This window comes from Cornus florida, unplaced genomic scaffold (genome assembly GCF_030987335.1).
Source record: "Cornus florida cultivar Cherokee Brave unplaced genomic scaffold, ASM3098733v1 CherokeeBrave_3.0.0_Hap2_Chr01, whole genome shotgun sequence".
NCBI lineage: Eukaryota > Viridiplantae > Streptophyta > Magnoliopsida > Cornales > Cornaceae > Cornus > Cornus florida.
The window spans coordinates 54,848,657-54,866,102 of NW_026775571.1; the positions used below are offsets into that span (position 1 = coordinate 54,848,657).

Sequence of the window (17,446 nt, forward strand, 5' to 3'; positions counted from 1 at the left end):
TAGCATGGTCAGGAATCTTGCTCTTCCTAGGGATTCACATCTTCACAGTCTTATGATTAATGGAACATGGAATTTGATGCTATTACAAGGTAATATTTTTCATCTTGTTAGGGACTATGTGTTTATTCCTATCCAGCCTAGGGATGGTTGTCTTTTATGGGAGGGTTGAAAATTTTCTTTTAACAGTGCTTGGCAGAGTTGTATAATTTCCTATGAAGAAGTTGATTGGCATCTCTGTGCTAGGGAAAAGTCAGACCTAGATGGTTAGTAAATGCAATTTCTTTTTTGTTAAGACAGGATGCCTTCAATGTTTAATATGTAGCGAAGGAGAATGCAGTTAGCTACTAGATGCTCCAATTGTCATAGAGTGTGTGGTTCTATAGATCATATGTTTGTGACCTGTCAGTTTGCTAAAGCAATGTGGATGTGGTTTGGTGAGGTTTTGTGCTGGGATATGGTAACTTTCAATACTATCCAGACTTTTTGGGATATGTTTGCTTGGTTTACTCAAAAGTATCATGCTTCTAAAACCCTTAAGAGTCTACTGGTTGCTGCTTTGTGGGGGGTATGGCAGGAGAGAAATACGAGACTTCATGATGCAGTGCATAGAGCTCCTCAGCTGGTGACCAAACATGTGTTGTTTGAAGTGCTTGATGTTCAAAATGCTACTGTCCAAGATTTATTCTCCTAGTTGGTTATGCCCTTTGTGCATCTGTAATGAATTCTTTCAAGTTTAATACAATACCAATTATGAATATATATATATATATAATCATTCAATTACATTGAGTGAGGTTTGTACTACGAAAATTTTCAATCACATTATTAGTATCCTGACAATCCTAGTATATCTAGGTATAATATAGGGCAAAATGCAAAATACCAAAAAAGAAAAATAAATAATAATAATAATAAAATAAATATTGGAACTATTACATTTTGACACATTACCTTTATAAACTATCAAGTTGGCCAAAAACCCTTATAATCTAAATAATTTGCAATGTGCCCCTGCCTTCTCACAAATGAACTAAAATATTTTCAGGTGTAGCTGGCAAGAATTATTATAGATTATCCATTTTTCCCTTTTGATGGACAAAAATGTTCTTGGATCAAATATATCCTCATGATGACTGGAGTAGCTATACATAAGTATATATATAAAATGAAGGAAAGAGCCTCCATTTTTTTTTTTGTCAATATGCAGGTTTATAAATGAATGAAATGAAGACATAGTATGAAATGATTTTGTGTTCTTATCCTACATTCAAACCATGAGCCGATTTTGTGCATGGTATTGCTTAACTAATTTTGCACACGTATAGCGGTGGATTTTAATGCAATTACCCAACAAATCTCTCTCTCATGGCTCCTTATGAACTTGTCTCATGTCCATGGCACTCGTAACTGGGTACAATGGCTTATATCTTTTATTTTTAATATTACTTCGTATATAAAAAGCATAACTTGAATTAAATAGTATTTTCAAACGAAATTTTTAGTTGGCCTAAGTGGATAGACTTGTGCCTTGGTGCCTCATCAAGCATATGTTCAATACAGAATACTTATGCCAATTTTTTTTTTTTTTTTTTTTTTAAGGATATTTTGGTATTTTAACTAAATGATAAAGAGTAACGAAAACAAAGGCATAATACCAGCTAGGGATGGCAATTTAACCCGTCCCCGCGGTTACTTGCCCCACCCCACCCCTTTTTGGCGATTTTGGGGAACCGTTTTGCTTATTTGGGTGGGGATGGTTTGATGCAATAAAAACCCTCGCGGGTTTGGTGCGGGGGTAGGGGGAGGTTGTCCCTCACCGTCCCGCCCCGCTTAGATAGGCAAATTACTTAAGTACTCTTATTTCATTAATATATATATTTTTCACTATATATTATTTACCCCATATAACAATATTAAAATAACAAATGAATTTTATTAAAAGGAAAGTTGCAATGGTAAAGAATTGAAGATGAGGGAAAAAAAAGAATAGCAAATCCATTTTAATAATAATTAAATTATGGTCTTAAACGGGGCGGGGCGGGTACTCGTAGGGGTAAAAATGTTAAACGGTTACAGGAATGGGGTGGAAAATTCTCCAGTTTTTGCGGTTTTGGGCGGAGATGGGGCGGGGTTTTTAAACGGTTGCGGAGGCGGAGGAGGGTACACCTGTCCAAACCCGTCCCCGTTGCCATCTCTAATACCAGCAGGTCTTTGAAAAGGTCAGGGGTTCGAACCTCTATAGAGACATGTACGTGTGAGTACTAATTAGGAAAAAAAAACGAAGGCATAATTTTTTAAGGGTAAGATTGCAAATTATGTAGATAGTTCTGCAAATTTTTTGCCAAATTAATAAATTTAAGAGGGTAACGTGCCAAAACGTAATAGTTTTGGGGAGGTTTCGTGCATTTTGCCCTTATGTTTACATATATCACATCTATATACAGTATTTTAGGGATTTCGCTTACCCGGATTGCTCCCATCCATGTCGTTTCCTCTCCTTTATATACTTTTCTTCAAATTTGTTTGATTTTCACCACCTTTAACCGCACTTCTCTTTTCCATTTTAATTTATTTTTTGGAACTTATTCTTTTCAATATTCAAAATCATTGATTTGTTTATTCGTTCCTTTGTTCTGTTTATTTGTTTCATTTTTTTCTTAAAAAAATTTCTTCTAGCGCTAGTTCATTGGTATCTTTTTGTTTCAAAGAAGCAAAAGATCTCGTAGCTGAAACGAATTTATCGTCAGTTTATAGTCTCAGAAACGGAATAAAAGGCTGAAGCAGTGAATTGCGTATGCCATGAGTTACCGAAGGTTTGTTTACAAACACATATACACACGTGTGTGTGTATATATATATATATATAGATAGATAGATTTGTGAATTCATGCTGTTTTTGTATCTATGATACTTCACTGGATGCCCTGTTATTTATCTCACATATGAATGCTTTTACTCATATTTTCTGGACACATATTTAGTGTCAAATTATATGTATTCAGATCCTTACTTGGTTCTCAAAGATGTTTTGGATTTTAAAAAATTTTATAAACTCAATTCTGGTTAGTGTTTAATTAATAGGAAAAGAAAACTAGTACTTGGTTTAAATTTGGTAGAACTTCAGTTGTTCCAATGTAGTGTATAGACTTATTGGAAGGCATGATCTATTAAAATTTTCTTATGTGGACGGTGGGCAAATTATGACACAACAACACGACACGAGTTAAAAGGGTTTGGGCTTGGCATAAACGGATTTGGGTCTTAAAAGAATCGACACGATTAATCCGTTTACTTAATTGTGTCAAGTTAGGGTTGAGGAGTTTAACCCATGTAACCCGTTTACTAAACCATGTCGGGTTAGGGTTGAGGGGTTCAACCCATGTAATCCGTCTATGACCCATTTAACTCAACATGATATAATCGTGAATATGACTTATGTAATGTATAACCTATTTAAACTCAATTGCTATGGATAGTTAAATTATTTAAACATAAACCTTGTCTATACCTTATGAATTTTCTTTTTATTTTGAATATTTGGGTTTACCTATTTAGTATAATACCCTTACATCGACAAGACACGAACACGACCCACAAACACGAACTGCCACCCCTACTGGACCTAGACATAGGGCAGTGTTCAACAAATCAGTAGACATTGTGACATGGTAATTTCTTAATTTTTGATACTAGTATGCAAATGCTCTTGTATGTGCATGCTTGTGAACGCACATAAATCATTACAGGCCTTTGGCCGCCTTCGTTTATTTTGCTTCACCACCATAATTTAATAAGTTGTCCATCTGTTCAGTTGGTTTAACATGGATTCTTAATCTTAGTCTAGTTAATACAATGTCCTAAGCATGTTGGGCATGCCCCAAAGTTTGGGATGCAACTGAGACAGGTTGGGCAAGTTGAGGGAGCAACTTGAGTTTAAAAATTCTGAGTCTTTTCTAACCTTCAAAAAAAATTGAGGTTAGTTGAAATTTTCAACTCCAATCCAATCTAAGAAGATGCTGTTTGAGTCCATTAAAGAAGGGGTTGGGATGGATTTTCTTGCCCAATTGCACCGTATCTAGAGTATTGAAAACATCTGACATGTGCTAAAATGTGTTCACCTGTTTGTACTTGTATCCATTTTATAGATTTTTTTGCTACTTAAAAGGTGATATGTGCAGAGCTATATGATAAGCGATGGTGATGTGGCAACATATATCGTGCTTGTGTTGCATGAATAATTTTTCCTAGATTCTTAGGTTTGTATATATATATATATTTTATTTTTATTCTTTTGTGCAAAAACAATACCAAAGGTTAGATCTGCATATAGTCCTAGGCTCTTACCACTCGGTCTAAATGAAGAATAATTTTAATTTGGATTGCTTTAGTTTGAGTTTATGTGGTTTATTATTTATGCTAAACTATCTTTTTTTTTTTTTGGGGGGGGGGGGTGACGGGCGTTAAATAAGTTAGGTGTCTATACAATGGCATCCTAGTTTTTTAGTTAGCTGCATGTCAATGGAGAAAACATTTGGTTCATTCAATTCATGAGTTGAATTCACTACTTTTGAAGTTCTAAGGATAGTGCTAACTCGTGGAGTATGTTGTAGTTGGTCGTTTAAAATAGTGTCTTGTTATGAAATCGAAATAGTATTGGAGCTTGCTCAATCTTTAAACAGCTTCAAGATGACCTATGGTACTCATGCTTAGAGCTATATGTATATTTTGATTATGTTTAGAGCTATATTTGATGGATCATTCGCTTTTGTATGTCGTGATTGGGTTTTCGTTAGGCTATTATATTACCTTTTATCTAAGAAGCACAGATCATATACGGGACACGGATATGGCGACACGGCAAATCCTAAAAAATTAGGACACAAACATGGTGGGGACATGGCAAATAAGAAATATATTTTCTATATATATGATGTTTCGATTCCTTAACTAGGATTGCCTTTGGGGGCCTCATTTAGGAGGGTGGGGAGTTGGGATCCTGTGATTGATAGGATCGAAAAAAGGTTGGCTGGGTGGAAGGAGCAGTATCTGTCAAAATGGGGGAAGGTCACTCTTATCAAGAGCAATCTCTCGAGCCTTCCTACATACTTCTTATCTTTGTTACAAATCGCATGCTCTGTTGCAGATTGAAAAGATTCAAAGGGATTTTCTTTGGGGCAGAAGGGGTGAGGAGTTCAAGTATCACCTTGTCAAATGGGAGCAAGTTTGCAAGCCCATAAGGTTAGGCAGCTTTGGTATTCGAAGATTTATTCCCTTCAATAGAGCGCTTTTGGGGAAGTGGTTCCGGAGATTTGGCAAGGAACGTCATCGCCAGTGGAGGAGGATTATTTCATGTCGTTTTGGGGAGGAGAGTGGTGGTTGGACTTCTTGCCCAGTCTCTACGGCGGGAGGGATTGGAGTGTGGAAATTCATCCGAAACGGCTGGGAGGTTTTCTCTTCTCATATTAAGTTCAAAGTTCATGATGGTAGATGTGTTCGCTTCTGGGAGGACTTATGGTGTGGTGATTAATTGTTATCTCATTCCTTTCCCAGACTTTATAGTATCGCCACCGATAGACACGCCTATGTAATCGACTTTTATCGACGTGATAATAGTGGGATTACGTGGGACGTACGCTTTAGGCATTCTTTTCAGGATTGGGAGTTGGATGAGGTTTGCGCTCTTTTGGAGATGTTGTATAAGCAAGAGGCAATCGGAAGTGGTAGGGATGATCTTTTGTGGGTTCCCTCCACCAAAGGTACTTTTCCCATGGAAAACGATATGGCGCTCTAAGGCTCCCCTTAGAATGGCTTTATTTGTTTAGGCAGCTGTTTAGGGTAAGATTTTGACTTTGGACAATCTTAGGAAGAGAGGCAATACTATTGTTAATTGGTGTTGTCTTTGCAAAAACGACGGCGAATCTGTGGATCATATCCTTTTGCACTGCCCCGTGGCACAAGACTGTTGGAACCTTATCCTTGGCCTTTTTGGCATGTGTTGGGTTATGCCTCGCTCCTCCAAGGGTCTGATTAGCACGTGGAGAGGATGCCATGTGGGAAGTCACGTTAGAGATTATTGGAGGATAGTTCCACACTGCGTTTGGTGGGGTATATGGAAAGAGAGAAATAACAGAATTTTCAAAGGAAAAGAATCACCTCTACCTACACTGAAACTTCATATTATTCATTCTATCTTTTATTATGTAAAGGGGAGATCTTGTTCCTCCCCCGATGATTTAGTTGATTCCTTGGACTCATTGGGTCCTTAGGCATCGTTTCTGTTTTTGTACTTGGGTCGCGTTCCCCTTTTAACGCTTTTTATTGATTATTACTTACTTATCAAAAAAAGAAATTAAGAGTAATATTTTTTTGTACAATCTCATAATGAAAAATAAAATGTGTTTTGCTGGAAAAAAGAAAGAATGATAGAATGAGGGTTAAGAAAGAGAAGAAAAAACAAAGAGACAAAGAAGATTAGGGTTTTGTTAAAAAAAGAATTAGGCCTTAGTTAAAAATAAAGGTAAGAATCCATAGAAGAGAAAAAAGTTCACGGGGAATAGAGGAAAAAAGGAAAAAGAGACGAAAAGAAATTTATTGTGAAAGGAAAAAAAGAAGTATTTAGGGTTTGTGACAATCAAGAATAAAGAAAAAAGGAGGACGAAGAATAAAAGAGAAAAGAGGAGAGAGATAGAGAGACCATTCACCGGTAGCGAAGCTTGGTTGGTAGGACCACAAGAGAGTCAAGATGATCGTGCAAGGGTTCGAACCTTTGAACTAAAATATAAGAATAAATATCTAATTGTTTGAATATAAAATTGTTTTATAAAACAATAAGTTTTTAAGTAATTATGTAATTAAACAACTCCTAATATTTATACTTCAACTCATCATTCTTTCTAAAACTTTATTAAAAATCCCCAAAGAGTGGGACACGCGTGTCGGTTATGTATCCATGGCGACACGCATCCACAGCGTGTCAGAAGCATGTCCATGGCGTGTCCGGATATTCGAAAAAATATAAAATATTCGGACACGCCAAAATGAGTGTCGGACACGTGTCAGGATGTGTCCGGCGCGTGTCGGTGTCCGGCGCGTGTCGGTGTCCGACACGTGTTAGACACGGATTCTTTGTCCTTTTAGGCGTGTTTGTGCTTCCTAACCTTTTATTGAAGATAAAGTGAAAGCCAAGGCTACCTTCTAAGAAGCATGGACACGGACACAATATGACACGGATACGCCGACACATCAAATTCAAAAAATGTAGGACACAGACACCGCATGGACACGAATAATATAAATATAAATAATTATTTATATATCTCTATTAAGTAAGACAATTATAGAACTTTGATTAATTTATAATTTCTAAACTAAAGTTCCATATTTTAAAGTTGAAGCTATTCAAATATCAAAAAGAAATTATTACATTATACATGATATTATTATCTAATCTTGTCGTTATAGTTATATGTTTTTATTTTTTTATTTTTTTTTATTATGTACTCTTACATGTGTTTAATGTCTATTTGTTTAAAGAAAATGAGGTTTGACACTTTGATGCATGTGTATAATGTTGTTTCTGGGACTTTCATGTTTGTTTTATTTAAGACAAGTGTGGTATGTGTTGGTTTTTTTTATTTTTATATATATATATATATATATATATATATATATTTTTTTTTTTTTAGTTAAGATGAAGAGTTTGGGATGTGTTGGTCGAGTGTCCAGAATATGTTGACCAAGTGAACGAGATGTGTTGGCCAAGTGTCCAAGTTGTGTCGGCCAAGTGTCCAAAATAATAAAAATTATTTTTTAAGTTATAGACCATGAAGTGTCGGACACATGTCCAAGTGTGTCTATTAAGTGTCAGTATCTGATACGGACACGGCACTTACATTGAAGTGTCAGCGCTTCTTAGGCTGCCATGATATATATATGCCTGCATATTGGGCAGAAAAATACCAAAACAAGCTGTCACATATTTGTATTCACTTCTTGAGAAACGTATAATATTTTTGGAAAAGAAAATTGAAAGAAAGCTAGGTAATTTAACTTGTATTAGTATTTTTGACAAGTGAAAACAACTTTCGTGGAGTTTTTTTTTGTTAACTGGCTCATTGCAGACTTTGAGTGATGAGACTCTTGTCCTTGGTTAATGCTAAGATTATGGAAGCTATAGTAATTGCTAGGTGTTGACACAAATCTTATAGCTGAATTAGAAAACCTTTTATTATGCTTTGAGATGGTTGTTATCAAGATGTAAACTCTGTTAAGTCTGGAAGAAAAGTTTGTGGCTTTTTAAGGTTTTTTGGTAAAGGGTAAGAATGTTCAACTTGAGACAAGGCAAAAGGTGATCAGAAAAGGTGGCAGTGAGGATAAAAACTATCATTCAAAATAAAGTTTGTGAGAAGATGCTGGAAAATTAGTGAAAAAGGCTGTGATAGATATGGTTGCAATACTTGAATTTTGGAAGATGGTTTTTTCAGAAGAAAGTATTTGCGTGTGTGTTAAAGTTAGAAAGTAGAAGCTTAGATAAGCTAGTGATAGAGGGGAGCCAACATGGTTGTTAAAATCGCGATCCAGATCATAGGATCACACAATCCTACAATGCTAGATCAACAAATCGAGTTGAATCACAACAAAATTGCATCCGTAGTAGAATAAGAATTGGTGGGGTCGTAGGATTGTATGATCCTATGCGATCCCACCGATCTTATATTATGTTCTGTTTTTGCTAATTTTTAAGCCTATTGGGCTGTTTTATGTTATGTTTTGAAGTCTGTTGGGCTATAGACTACTTTTAAATGAAACCCAACACGACTTCAACCCAACATAAGTTATAAAAGCTGGAGAAAAGGAGGAAAGAAACAAAAGAAGCCATAGCCAAGAAGTTTCTCTGTCGTCCTTTTCATGAAGTGTCAAACAGTTAAAGACAAAGTTCTGCACTCCTGCGATTGTTACTCCAGCAGCTCCGGCAAAATCTGACGAACTCCAGGCCCTCCAGCACAGCTCCTTCAAGTTCCAAATTCAATTCAGCTCCTCTCTTTTTTCAAAATCAAGCTCATAGCCTCTTCTCCCAAAGGTGTTCTTCAAAACATCTTCCCGACTTCTCTCTCTTTACTCCAGCAGCTCCGACAAAATCTGAAGTGGACAACCAACAAGAAGAAATGATCTAAAGAGAGAAGAGATAAGTGGAGAAGATGTTTTGGAGCACACCTTTAGGTTAAGGAAGAGGCTAAGAGCTTTATTTGGAAAAGAGAGAGGAGCTTAAGTGAATCTGGAGCTGTGCTGGAGGTCGTTGGAGCTTGCCGGAGTAGCAATCACAGGAGTGCAGGACTTCGTCTTCGACTGTTTGACACTTCACACGAAAGGGACGACAAAGAAACTTCGAGTCCAGGGCTGCGTTTTTTTTTTTTTTTTTTTTCCTCTCTGTGTAGCTTTTATGATTTATATTGGGCTGAAGTCTATTGGGTTGTCATTTAAAAGTAGTCTGTAGCCCAACAGACTTCAAAACATAACACAAAATAGCCCAACAGGCTTTAAAAAATAGCAAAAACAGATCATAATAAAGGATCGGTGGGATCTCATAGGATCCTATGATCCCTCCGATTCTACCACAGATGCGATTTTGTTGCTTTTCAACTGGGTTTGTTGATCTAGGATCATGCGATCCTGCGAATTGGATCGTGAGTTTAACAACCATGATGGTAGATTGTTGTAGTAGAGAGTTGATGTGAGAGGAGGGCCAAAGACGAGCACAAATCAGGATGGGGATTGTGCAAGAATCTATGTAGCATAGACACGGGCACAAAGCACATAAATGATACGACACTGATACGTTGATATGTCAAATCCCATAAAAGTAGTACAGGGGTTTACCAACTAATGCACTCGTAAAGGGGTGATTTTATTCAAGTTGAAGGGCTAAGAGGACAATTTAAAACTAGAAAAAGAACCTGGGTTGAGCAATTTGGTATAAGCAAGGATTTGGCTTTACTAAGCGGTGATGCAAGAAGATGGATCCATGTACACGACTTTTAGTAGTTTGGATTGCGGATTGTTGAATTGTATCTACCAAGGAAGCAAATTTGGAGGGTTAACTACTGTGGGAGCAGGGCAATTGCGTTGCAAATGCATGTTCTAGATAGTTGAGTGACTAGAAGTTAGAGTTGGTTGAAACATTGTTTGTTGCCATGGTGTCATGCAGTTCAGGTGAATCAGTCAGAGAACAATTGGTTGGGACGATGCAATTAGGTAAGGTCTGCGTAACCAGGAAAAAGAAGTTAGTCAAGTTCAGAACTCGGGTAGAACGTCATTTTGGTGGTATTAGGTGGAACCTTTCTGATCTTAATCAGTCTTCCACCAAATGAAGGCACAGGTTTTCTCTATTTTGGATAAGTGTACCTAGTGGGGTAGACCCTGCACCCTAGCAGTCCTGGCTGCATTGTGATTGGTTCTAGGCTTCATCGCACAGTTGTCCTCCACATTCTTGGAAGCATTTAATTCAAGCAGGCTATTGTGATGGGCTAATAAGTTCTTGAATTTTAGAGGACCTTTAGACTGGACTTACTGTACTTGGGCCTCTTTCTCTCCTTCTCTCTCTCTCTCTCTCTGTCTCTCTCTCTCTCTCTCTCACACACACACACACATCCGGAGCCAACTCTATGGCTTGTCCATAGGACCATACAAGGACGGAGCCAATGAAGGCCTAGGGGGGGCACATGCCCCCTCTGAGTTGGTCAACAACCTATAATACATGTGGTAATTTTTTTTAAAAATTCCATATATATGAAAAAATTTATACAGTGCCCCCCCTCAAATTTTTAGTTCCTAAAATTATATTTTTATTTTTTCTTTATTTTCTCTTTTATTCTTCACATTCCTTCAATTTCCTTAGTAGAAAAAGTCAAAATTTTCTTCCTCAATTGAAACTTTTCAACTATTTCCTTTTAAAGTTCTCTCATTTTTCTTTCCTTTTATATTTTAATAATTTTTTTCTTCTTTGTCTTTTGAATTTTATAGTTGTTATATATATATATATATATATACACTCTGTATTATTATTATTATTTTTTGACAGCGTGCCCCCCCTCACTTGAAATCCTGGCTCCGTCACTGGGACCACATCATGTTTATCACCTTTTCATGTAAAGAACCTGACCTTAAACATGTGCATATCATGCAATGCAGGGATGGCTTAGACTTCTCTCTCTTTCCTCTCAATTATGGTGAACTTTACTGGCTTAAATGTTGGGCACAAAATGAACTAGTTGCCTTCTTTGATGTGTGTAGTTTAATATTCTCCGCATTATGTGCATACACGCATAAATTCATATACATATAAACATTGTTGCGGAAGATTCTGTTTAGTCCAACATATTTTCCTTTCTTCTAGCCCATGGTATTCTTCAACTCATTCTTTTATGTTTGTCATGTTCAATTAATTACCGTGTTTCTCTTTCTATTCAGGGAGCACCGTGCCTCCAGAGCTTCACTCTTCGATAGCTTGGATGGCATTGAGGAGGGTGGGCTTCGGGCTTCTTCCTCTTACTACCCACTTGATGATCATGGAAATGACAAAGCTATGGACAGCTTGCAAGACAGAGTCATCTTTCTAAAAAGAGTGATCTTCATAATCTTGGTTTTTCCATTCAATTTATCTACTTGCCTCGTGTATATTTCCATGCTATACTCCCTTTTGAGTAAAAACTAGTTGTTTTATATGAAGTGATGCATGCAAACTCTATGAAATTATTGCTAGATAAGTCTAGATAAGTGCAGTTCTCTTTTGGATATAATTTTGGTTACCCCCATTATTTTACATGTTGGCCAAGACTAATAGCCACTATTTTACATATTGGCCTAGACTAATAGGGGTAGAAAGATTTCCTGGCTTACATGACTCTTGTAATAAATATGGTTGTGTCTCTTACTATTTTTAACTCAGGAGGAATTGTTCTACTGATGGTAAACTATTTCTTGTAAAGAGGAAAATTATAGTGTTCACTTGCTTGATACGTGGGCAAGCATGCATATGGTTCGTATTGGTGTTTGTAGCCTGTATTAGGGACCTGCCAGTTGGTTCAAGGTAGTTCTCCTTCTGATCAACGCTGATGCTGAAATTCAGGCCAATCAATGCATCATAGTCGCTACCTGGGGTGGTTTCTTTGCACACATCAGTTGGCTACTGTAGTGGATATGGGAACATGTACTAATTGCCACAATGATGTACCAATAATGACAAGATCAATGGTTTTGATGGATTGTATTAAAATAAGGCTTAGAAAATAATGAATTGCTTACCGGAGAAGGTTGGCCCAAAAGTCATGCAATAGCAAGTCTGCCTGTTTCCTACTCATATATAACTTAAATTTGCAATTTATGATGTCATTGTGCATGCGTATATTTGCATGCCAACAGTTAAGCCATTCGCTTGTGTGATTTTCGCTTGAAATTTATAACTTCCTGAATCTAAGATGTCTTGCTAGGGTTATGTAATCTACTTGTCTCTTGACAGTTAACAGGAGATATACATGAGGAGGTGGAAAGTCATAATAGAATGCTGGACCGGGTGGTATGTTGGTTGCAGTTATGAGTATCGTTCTCTTCTATGAATGTAAGAAAAAAATTTCTTACTTGTTTTTGAATGGAATTTAATACCCTCTCCATAAAACAGGGCAATGGCATGGATGCATCTAGGGGAATCATGTCAGGAACTATGGATCGGTTCAAGATGGTAACTAAACTATATCTGCGCTACTTTCTTATCTTTATTCTGATCTCATTTGTTTCTACAGCTCTTGACCAGTTGCTGAGTATAGCAGTTGTTTACTGTTGTTTCTATTTCAGGTATTTGAGAAGAAATCAAGTAGGAGAACGTGTATACTTGTGGCATCTTTTGTGATTTCTTTCTTTATCATTATTTATTTATTTAGGTAAATGATCTATTTCCTGTTTTACTGTTTATCATATATCATTGTTATATGTTTAGTAGTACATAACTATACCTGTTGGATACTGAAATAAGATGTGACGCAAAATAGATAGGAACAAAACATCAGATAGTGAAGATGTTTAATGGATAATTTAGCCTGAAAACAACCAACAATAGCAAAGGAAAAGAGAATGACCTCGACAGCAGTCCTCTCTCAAGCTAACCTTAGACCTGTATTGGCAAACTGCAGAAGGGAAAAACAAATCCTGTACTGCTATTCTTTTAGGTATCATTTAGTTTCTACTTTAGGTCTCAAATTTTATTCTTAGTTATGCTAAATATCCCCATGACAGCCTCCATTGGAAATAAATCATCAAATGGCCTTTAAGCCATAAACTTAAAGTCTCAAACTCTAATCTCTTCGAAGAAAATTAAAAGTGAATAGAACAAAGTATCTGGATTGACACTCAACTTGTTTGCTACCACTTCCAATACTCAGACAATCAATAATGATTGCTTCTACCAGTGCCGGAACTTATGCTGTCAATACATGTCTTTTCCTTCAACTGCTCTGCCTCTGCTAATAGATGGTCCATCATTCATCAGCCACTATATAATCCCTGACATGAAATTTAAGTCTCGACAAAGAGTAGGAATTTAGCAATAGATCTAATTTAGCAACTCCATTGCAAGTTCAGTTGTTATATTCATAGCAATTGTCTTTCTAGGGAGTAGTAGTTTTTCGAACAAATTATGCTTTAAATCAAGAAGCAAAAACTTCTCTCATCTTTGTCTTAGTCTGTCCTCATAGCTGAATCCTTGGCTGTCCAAATAAATTATCTATGCACAGACAAATCAAACAGTTTTCTGGAGGTCCATTTCCATCAAATTTTAGCCAGTTTGACCTTTTTGCAATCTTCTAAAATCCCAATGTTGATGTCTAAAGTTCTCCCTTTCTGGACCTTCCCCAGGGCTAGGGTTTCTGTGATCTCTAGTTGCAGCCTTCAGTGATGGTCACCTCTCTTCTTCATCATGGAATGGATTTATCTCTTTATTGGACATAAAAGCTTCTAGATCAGACCCTTCACTGAAGTCTCCTTCCAGCTGATCTTCAGGGTGCAGTGTTTGATTCTCTCTTGAACCACAGCCATTGTTAGGTTATCCCCTTTGCAAGGGTTGCACTTCCTGGTCATTGTTGCCTCTTGTTGGGTCAAATTCACTAAAAGCTCATCTCTCTGCTTTTTGGTATGGTGCTCTCTCCTTGACAAAAGATCTTGAAGCAGTTTCTGAGGATTTGAAAGTTGCTTTGATCCCACAACTGATGTAGCAAAGGGCAGATATCAGAAATGAACAAAACGCAGGTAATAATAGTAATTGATAGTAAAGAGTGGCAATGAGAATAGAAAGCACTTAATGGTAATCCTCTCATGCAAATTTAATAATTGCTCTCTCCTTGGCACAAGGTCGAAACAGTTTCCGAGGATTCAGGACTGATGTAGCAATGGGCAGAAACAGAAAAGAACAATATAGCATGTAATAAAGATTTTTATTGATAATGTAACGATAAAACAATCAACTATAAAAATGAGCAGTGAAAGCTCTCTATGTCAATCCCCTCTCAAACAAATCTTAAACTTGTATCTTAACATCTCAACCCCCACGCACCTCCTATTATAGTTTATAGTGTAGATCTAAAATTGCCCCTTCTACTAGTGCAAAGTATTCCAGTGACATCCCATAAAGTTGGTCAACCTCCCGCTATAATGTCTTGTAAAAGAAATTAAAAATTAGGGTGAATTACATTCACCTCCCTGAAAGTATAGCATAATTTCATTTGGGTACCCTGCTGATTCAAAAATTACACTAGTATCCCCTGTTGGATATTTCCATTGGGGTGGTGATAATAGGGAGAGTTTATTTTACATTTTTACCCTTGATGGTTATTATGTTTACCAGTTGAAAAGTGGCGTTGAAGTTAAAAGACAAGGGCAAATCTGGTACTTTATAGTTTGATTTTGCTGACATAAGCAGAGTCTGCCCTTTGACTAATGTTGACCATTGATGTAGGGGGAATCTAGTGCTGAACTCAGGTGAGTTTAATTTTGATACAATAGGGAAGGCCTGTATATTAGGGGAGTTGTGCAATTTACCCTAAAAATAAAATTGTTGAACTAATTAGTATCAATTTGGTCTTGGACCTCCTCTTTTATTCTTGCATTGGTAACTTTATATGGTTATTATTTCTGGGCTGCAACAATATGTTCCAACATACTAAATACTCCCTCCGTCCCAAAATAAGTGTCATGTTATATATTGGGACGGAGGGAGTATTTAAAAGGCAAGTAGTCGTCATTGCTCATGATACCAATTTTATTATTATGATGCAAACATAAAGAACTATTTCTTAAAAAATAAAATAAAAAAGTGGTCTTTTAAATATTGCTTTTGGTGAAGCATGGTGACAACTCTCTATGGAAGCTTATTGCGGCACACAGAGGGTTAGGGACTTCAAGTGAACAGTAAATCAGTGACAGGTTAAAATAATGCTGCTTAGCTTAAAAAAAAAAGGCGTTTGCAATACAACATTGTCCTGCGTAAACAAAAGAGAGTGAAGAGTTCCCAACCAGCTATGCATGGCTTCAACAAGTCCATGTTGCTGTGAGGATTAGACCCCCCAACATCCCCCAAAAAAATGAATAAATAAAGAAAAAAATTATTAAGAGCAAGTCCTGTGTGTTGGTGCTGATTGACCTTTTCTTTGCAGGGTCTTCAGATACTTCATGTTTGGTTAAATAAAATTGTGAAGCGTGAAGCTCCTCACCTGCAGAAATCTTAGTAACTGAGAAGCTGGGTGATATATAGAATTATACTGCTATGCTTATGTGTTCAACAGATGACTTATCTTTTGCTTTTATGGGAAAGGTGCCAGGGAAGGGTCATGGTTTCAGAGAAGATATGTTGGAGATCATTGCTGAAAGTTAGGATTTTTATGCTTAACTGGATTGTTGATGATTGCTGGTCCGCAGCATCTATTTGATTGTGTATCTTAAGGAAATTCCTGCAACATTCTGCTAGGGGATGTTCCATATTAAAACTTTTTTCCAATACAAGACATTCTTGTGCAGATTTGGCGGTGTCTTTCTATTATTATGTGGGAAAAGAGGAGTTTGAGCGTCTCTCTTTGGTAAGGGGACTAATAAGAAATGGAGTTTCTGTATTGCTATGGGTTCTTAAACTTACAAACAGGTTATTTCTCCGACAATATTCTTGCCTTGGGCTTTCTAATTGTTTCATTCTTCTAGGTCTAACTGTAAGATGTTTTATAGTATGAGAACGTATACATGTTGGAATAGCTGGCCTTGGTTGAAATTATAGTGGGCAATTCTGACAGAGAGTGTTACCCAAAGCCTCCAGTTTCCAGTTGGTGGGTGAAGGTATTACGACTTGAAATTCTGGTTGATATGATGTATTTTCTTGTGATTTATTGACAAGTTTCGTAAAGGTAAATTCACACCATGATTAACGCTTGTATACCTGCATTGGATATACATGGCATCTTAATTTCAAAGTTTTCTAAACTTATTTTGATTCCAAATATGCATGAGCATGCATGTTATTTATTGATGAGTTACGTTTAGTCGTTAGATTCACAGATTTTTCATTTGCAAATTGTTCCATCCAGCCTTGAAAGAGAAATTTCCTTCCATTCTAACAATTGCATCAGTTTAAGGGCATGTTTGATTTAGTTTTTTGAAAGCAGTTCTCAAGAACTCGTGATCCATCACCAATTTATTCTTTTCTTTTCCAGTTGATTGTCGCAAGGGTCTGCTTCTTCTTCCATTTTATTTATTTATTTATTATTATTACTTTTCACTTGTCAGATCACTTGGGTCCTTGTGTTCTTTTTTAAAGTTTTTTGGATCATCATCATTGCTCAACCTCCTCTCTCTTTCTCTCCTCTTTTTACTTGGTTCATCAACTGCTGCAACTAATTCTCTTATCATCATCTCTCCCTCTCCCAGCCCAAATTAGTGAGAGAAATTCTCTGAGTTTAGCTTTTGGTTTCATTTTGGGCATTCTTAGTACTAAGTCAGCGAGGGAAAGAGGCAAAGAAGATTGGTTCATTTGTTATGAGAAGGTTAATCAGTTTGTTGGGTTGTCTTCTTTTCTAGATGTAAGTTCTTGAATTTGCAAACCTTGCTAGTTGGTGGTGAAACGGACAGGCAGCTTTGCTGAGGATTGCTTCGGCAGGTAATACACTAAGACCTAGAGGCCGGCTTCCTGGGTCTAAAATCACCCCATGCGTCTGACCCATGACAGTGTGCTTTGTAGTCATGTGATGGAGGTGGCGAGTGGCACAAATGTCGCGAAAAGGATAACCAAATTAGTGAGGAAGCGGAAGCAATGTGTGTATGCTTAGCAGCAGGAGCGGCTTGGTGGCCAACGTTGCGCTGAGAAAGCCGGCTGCCAGAAGCAATCAAGTACAAAGCTGAGAGCGGGGTCCCCATGCCAATT

The 17,446-nt window shown here is 37.0% G+C and overlaps 1 protein-coding gene across 2 annotated transcripts; it reads left to right on the plus strand.

Moving 5' to 3' along the window:
- The first annotated feature begins 2,440 nt into the window (after positions 1-2,440).
- On the plus strand, positions 2,441-16,232 carry LOC132297432 (bet1-like SNARE 1-2). 2 transcript variants are annotated; one of them, XM_059794917.1, is made up of 6 exons: positions 2,445-2,813; positions 11,467-11,620; positions 12,515-12,571; positions 12,674-12,733; positions 12,847-12,932; positions 15,696-16,232. In XM_059794917.1, the coding sequence occupies exons 1-6, from the start codon at positions 2,800-2,802 to the stop codon at positions 15,721-15,723; spliced, it is 399 nt and encodes a 132-aa protein (XP_059650900.1). In that variant the 5' UTR covers positions 2,445-2,799; the 3' UTR covers positions 15,724-16,232. The 2 variants fall into 2 exon arrangements, with proteins under 2 accessions (XP_059650901.1, XP_059650900.1); XM_059794918.1 differs by lacking the exon at positions 15,696-16,232 and having other exon boundaries at positions 2,441-2,813; positions 12,515-12,585; positions 12,847-12,927.
- The last annotated feature ends 1,214 nt before the right edge of the window (positions 16,233-17,446 follow it).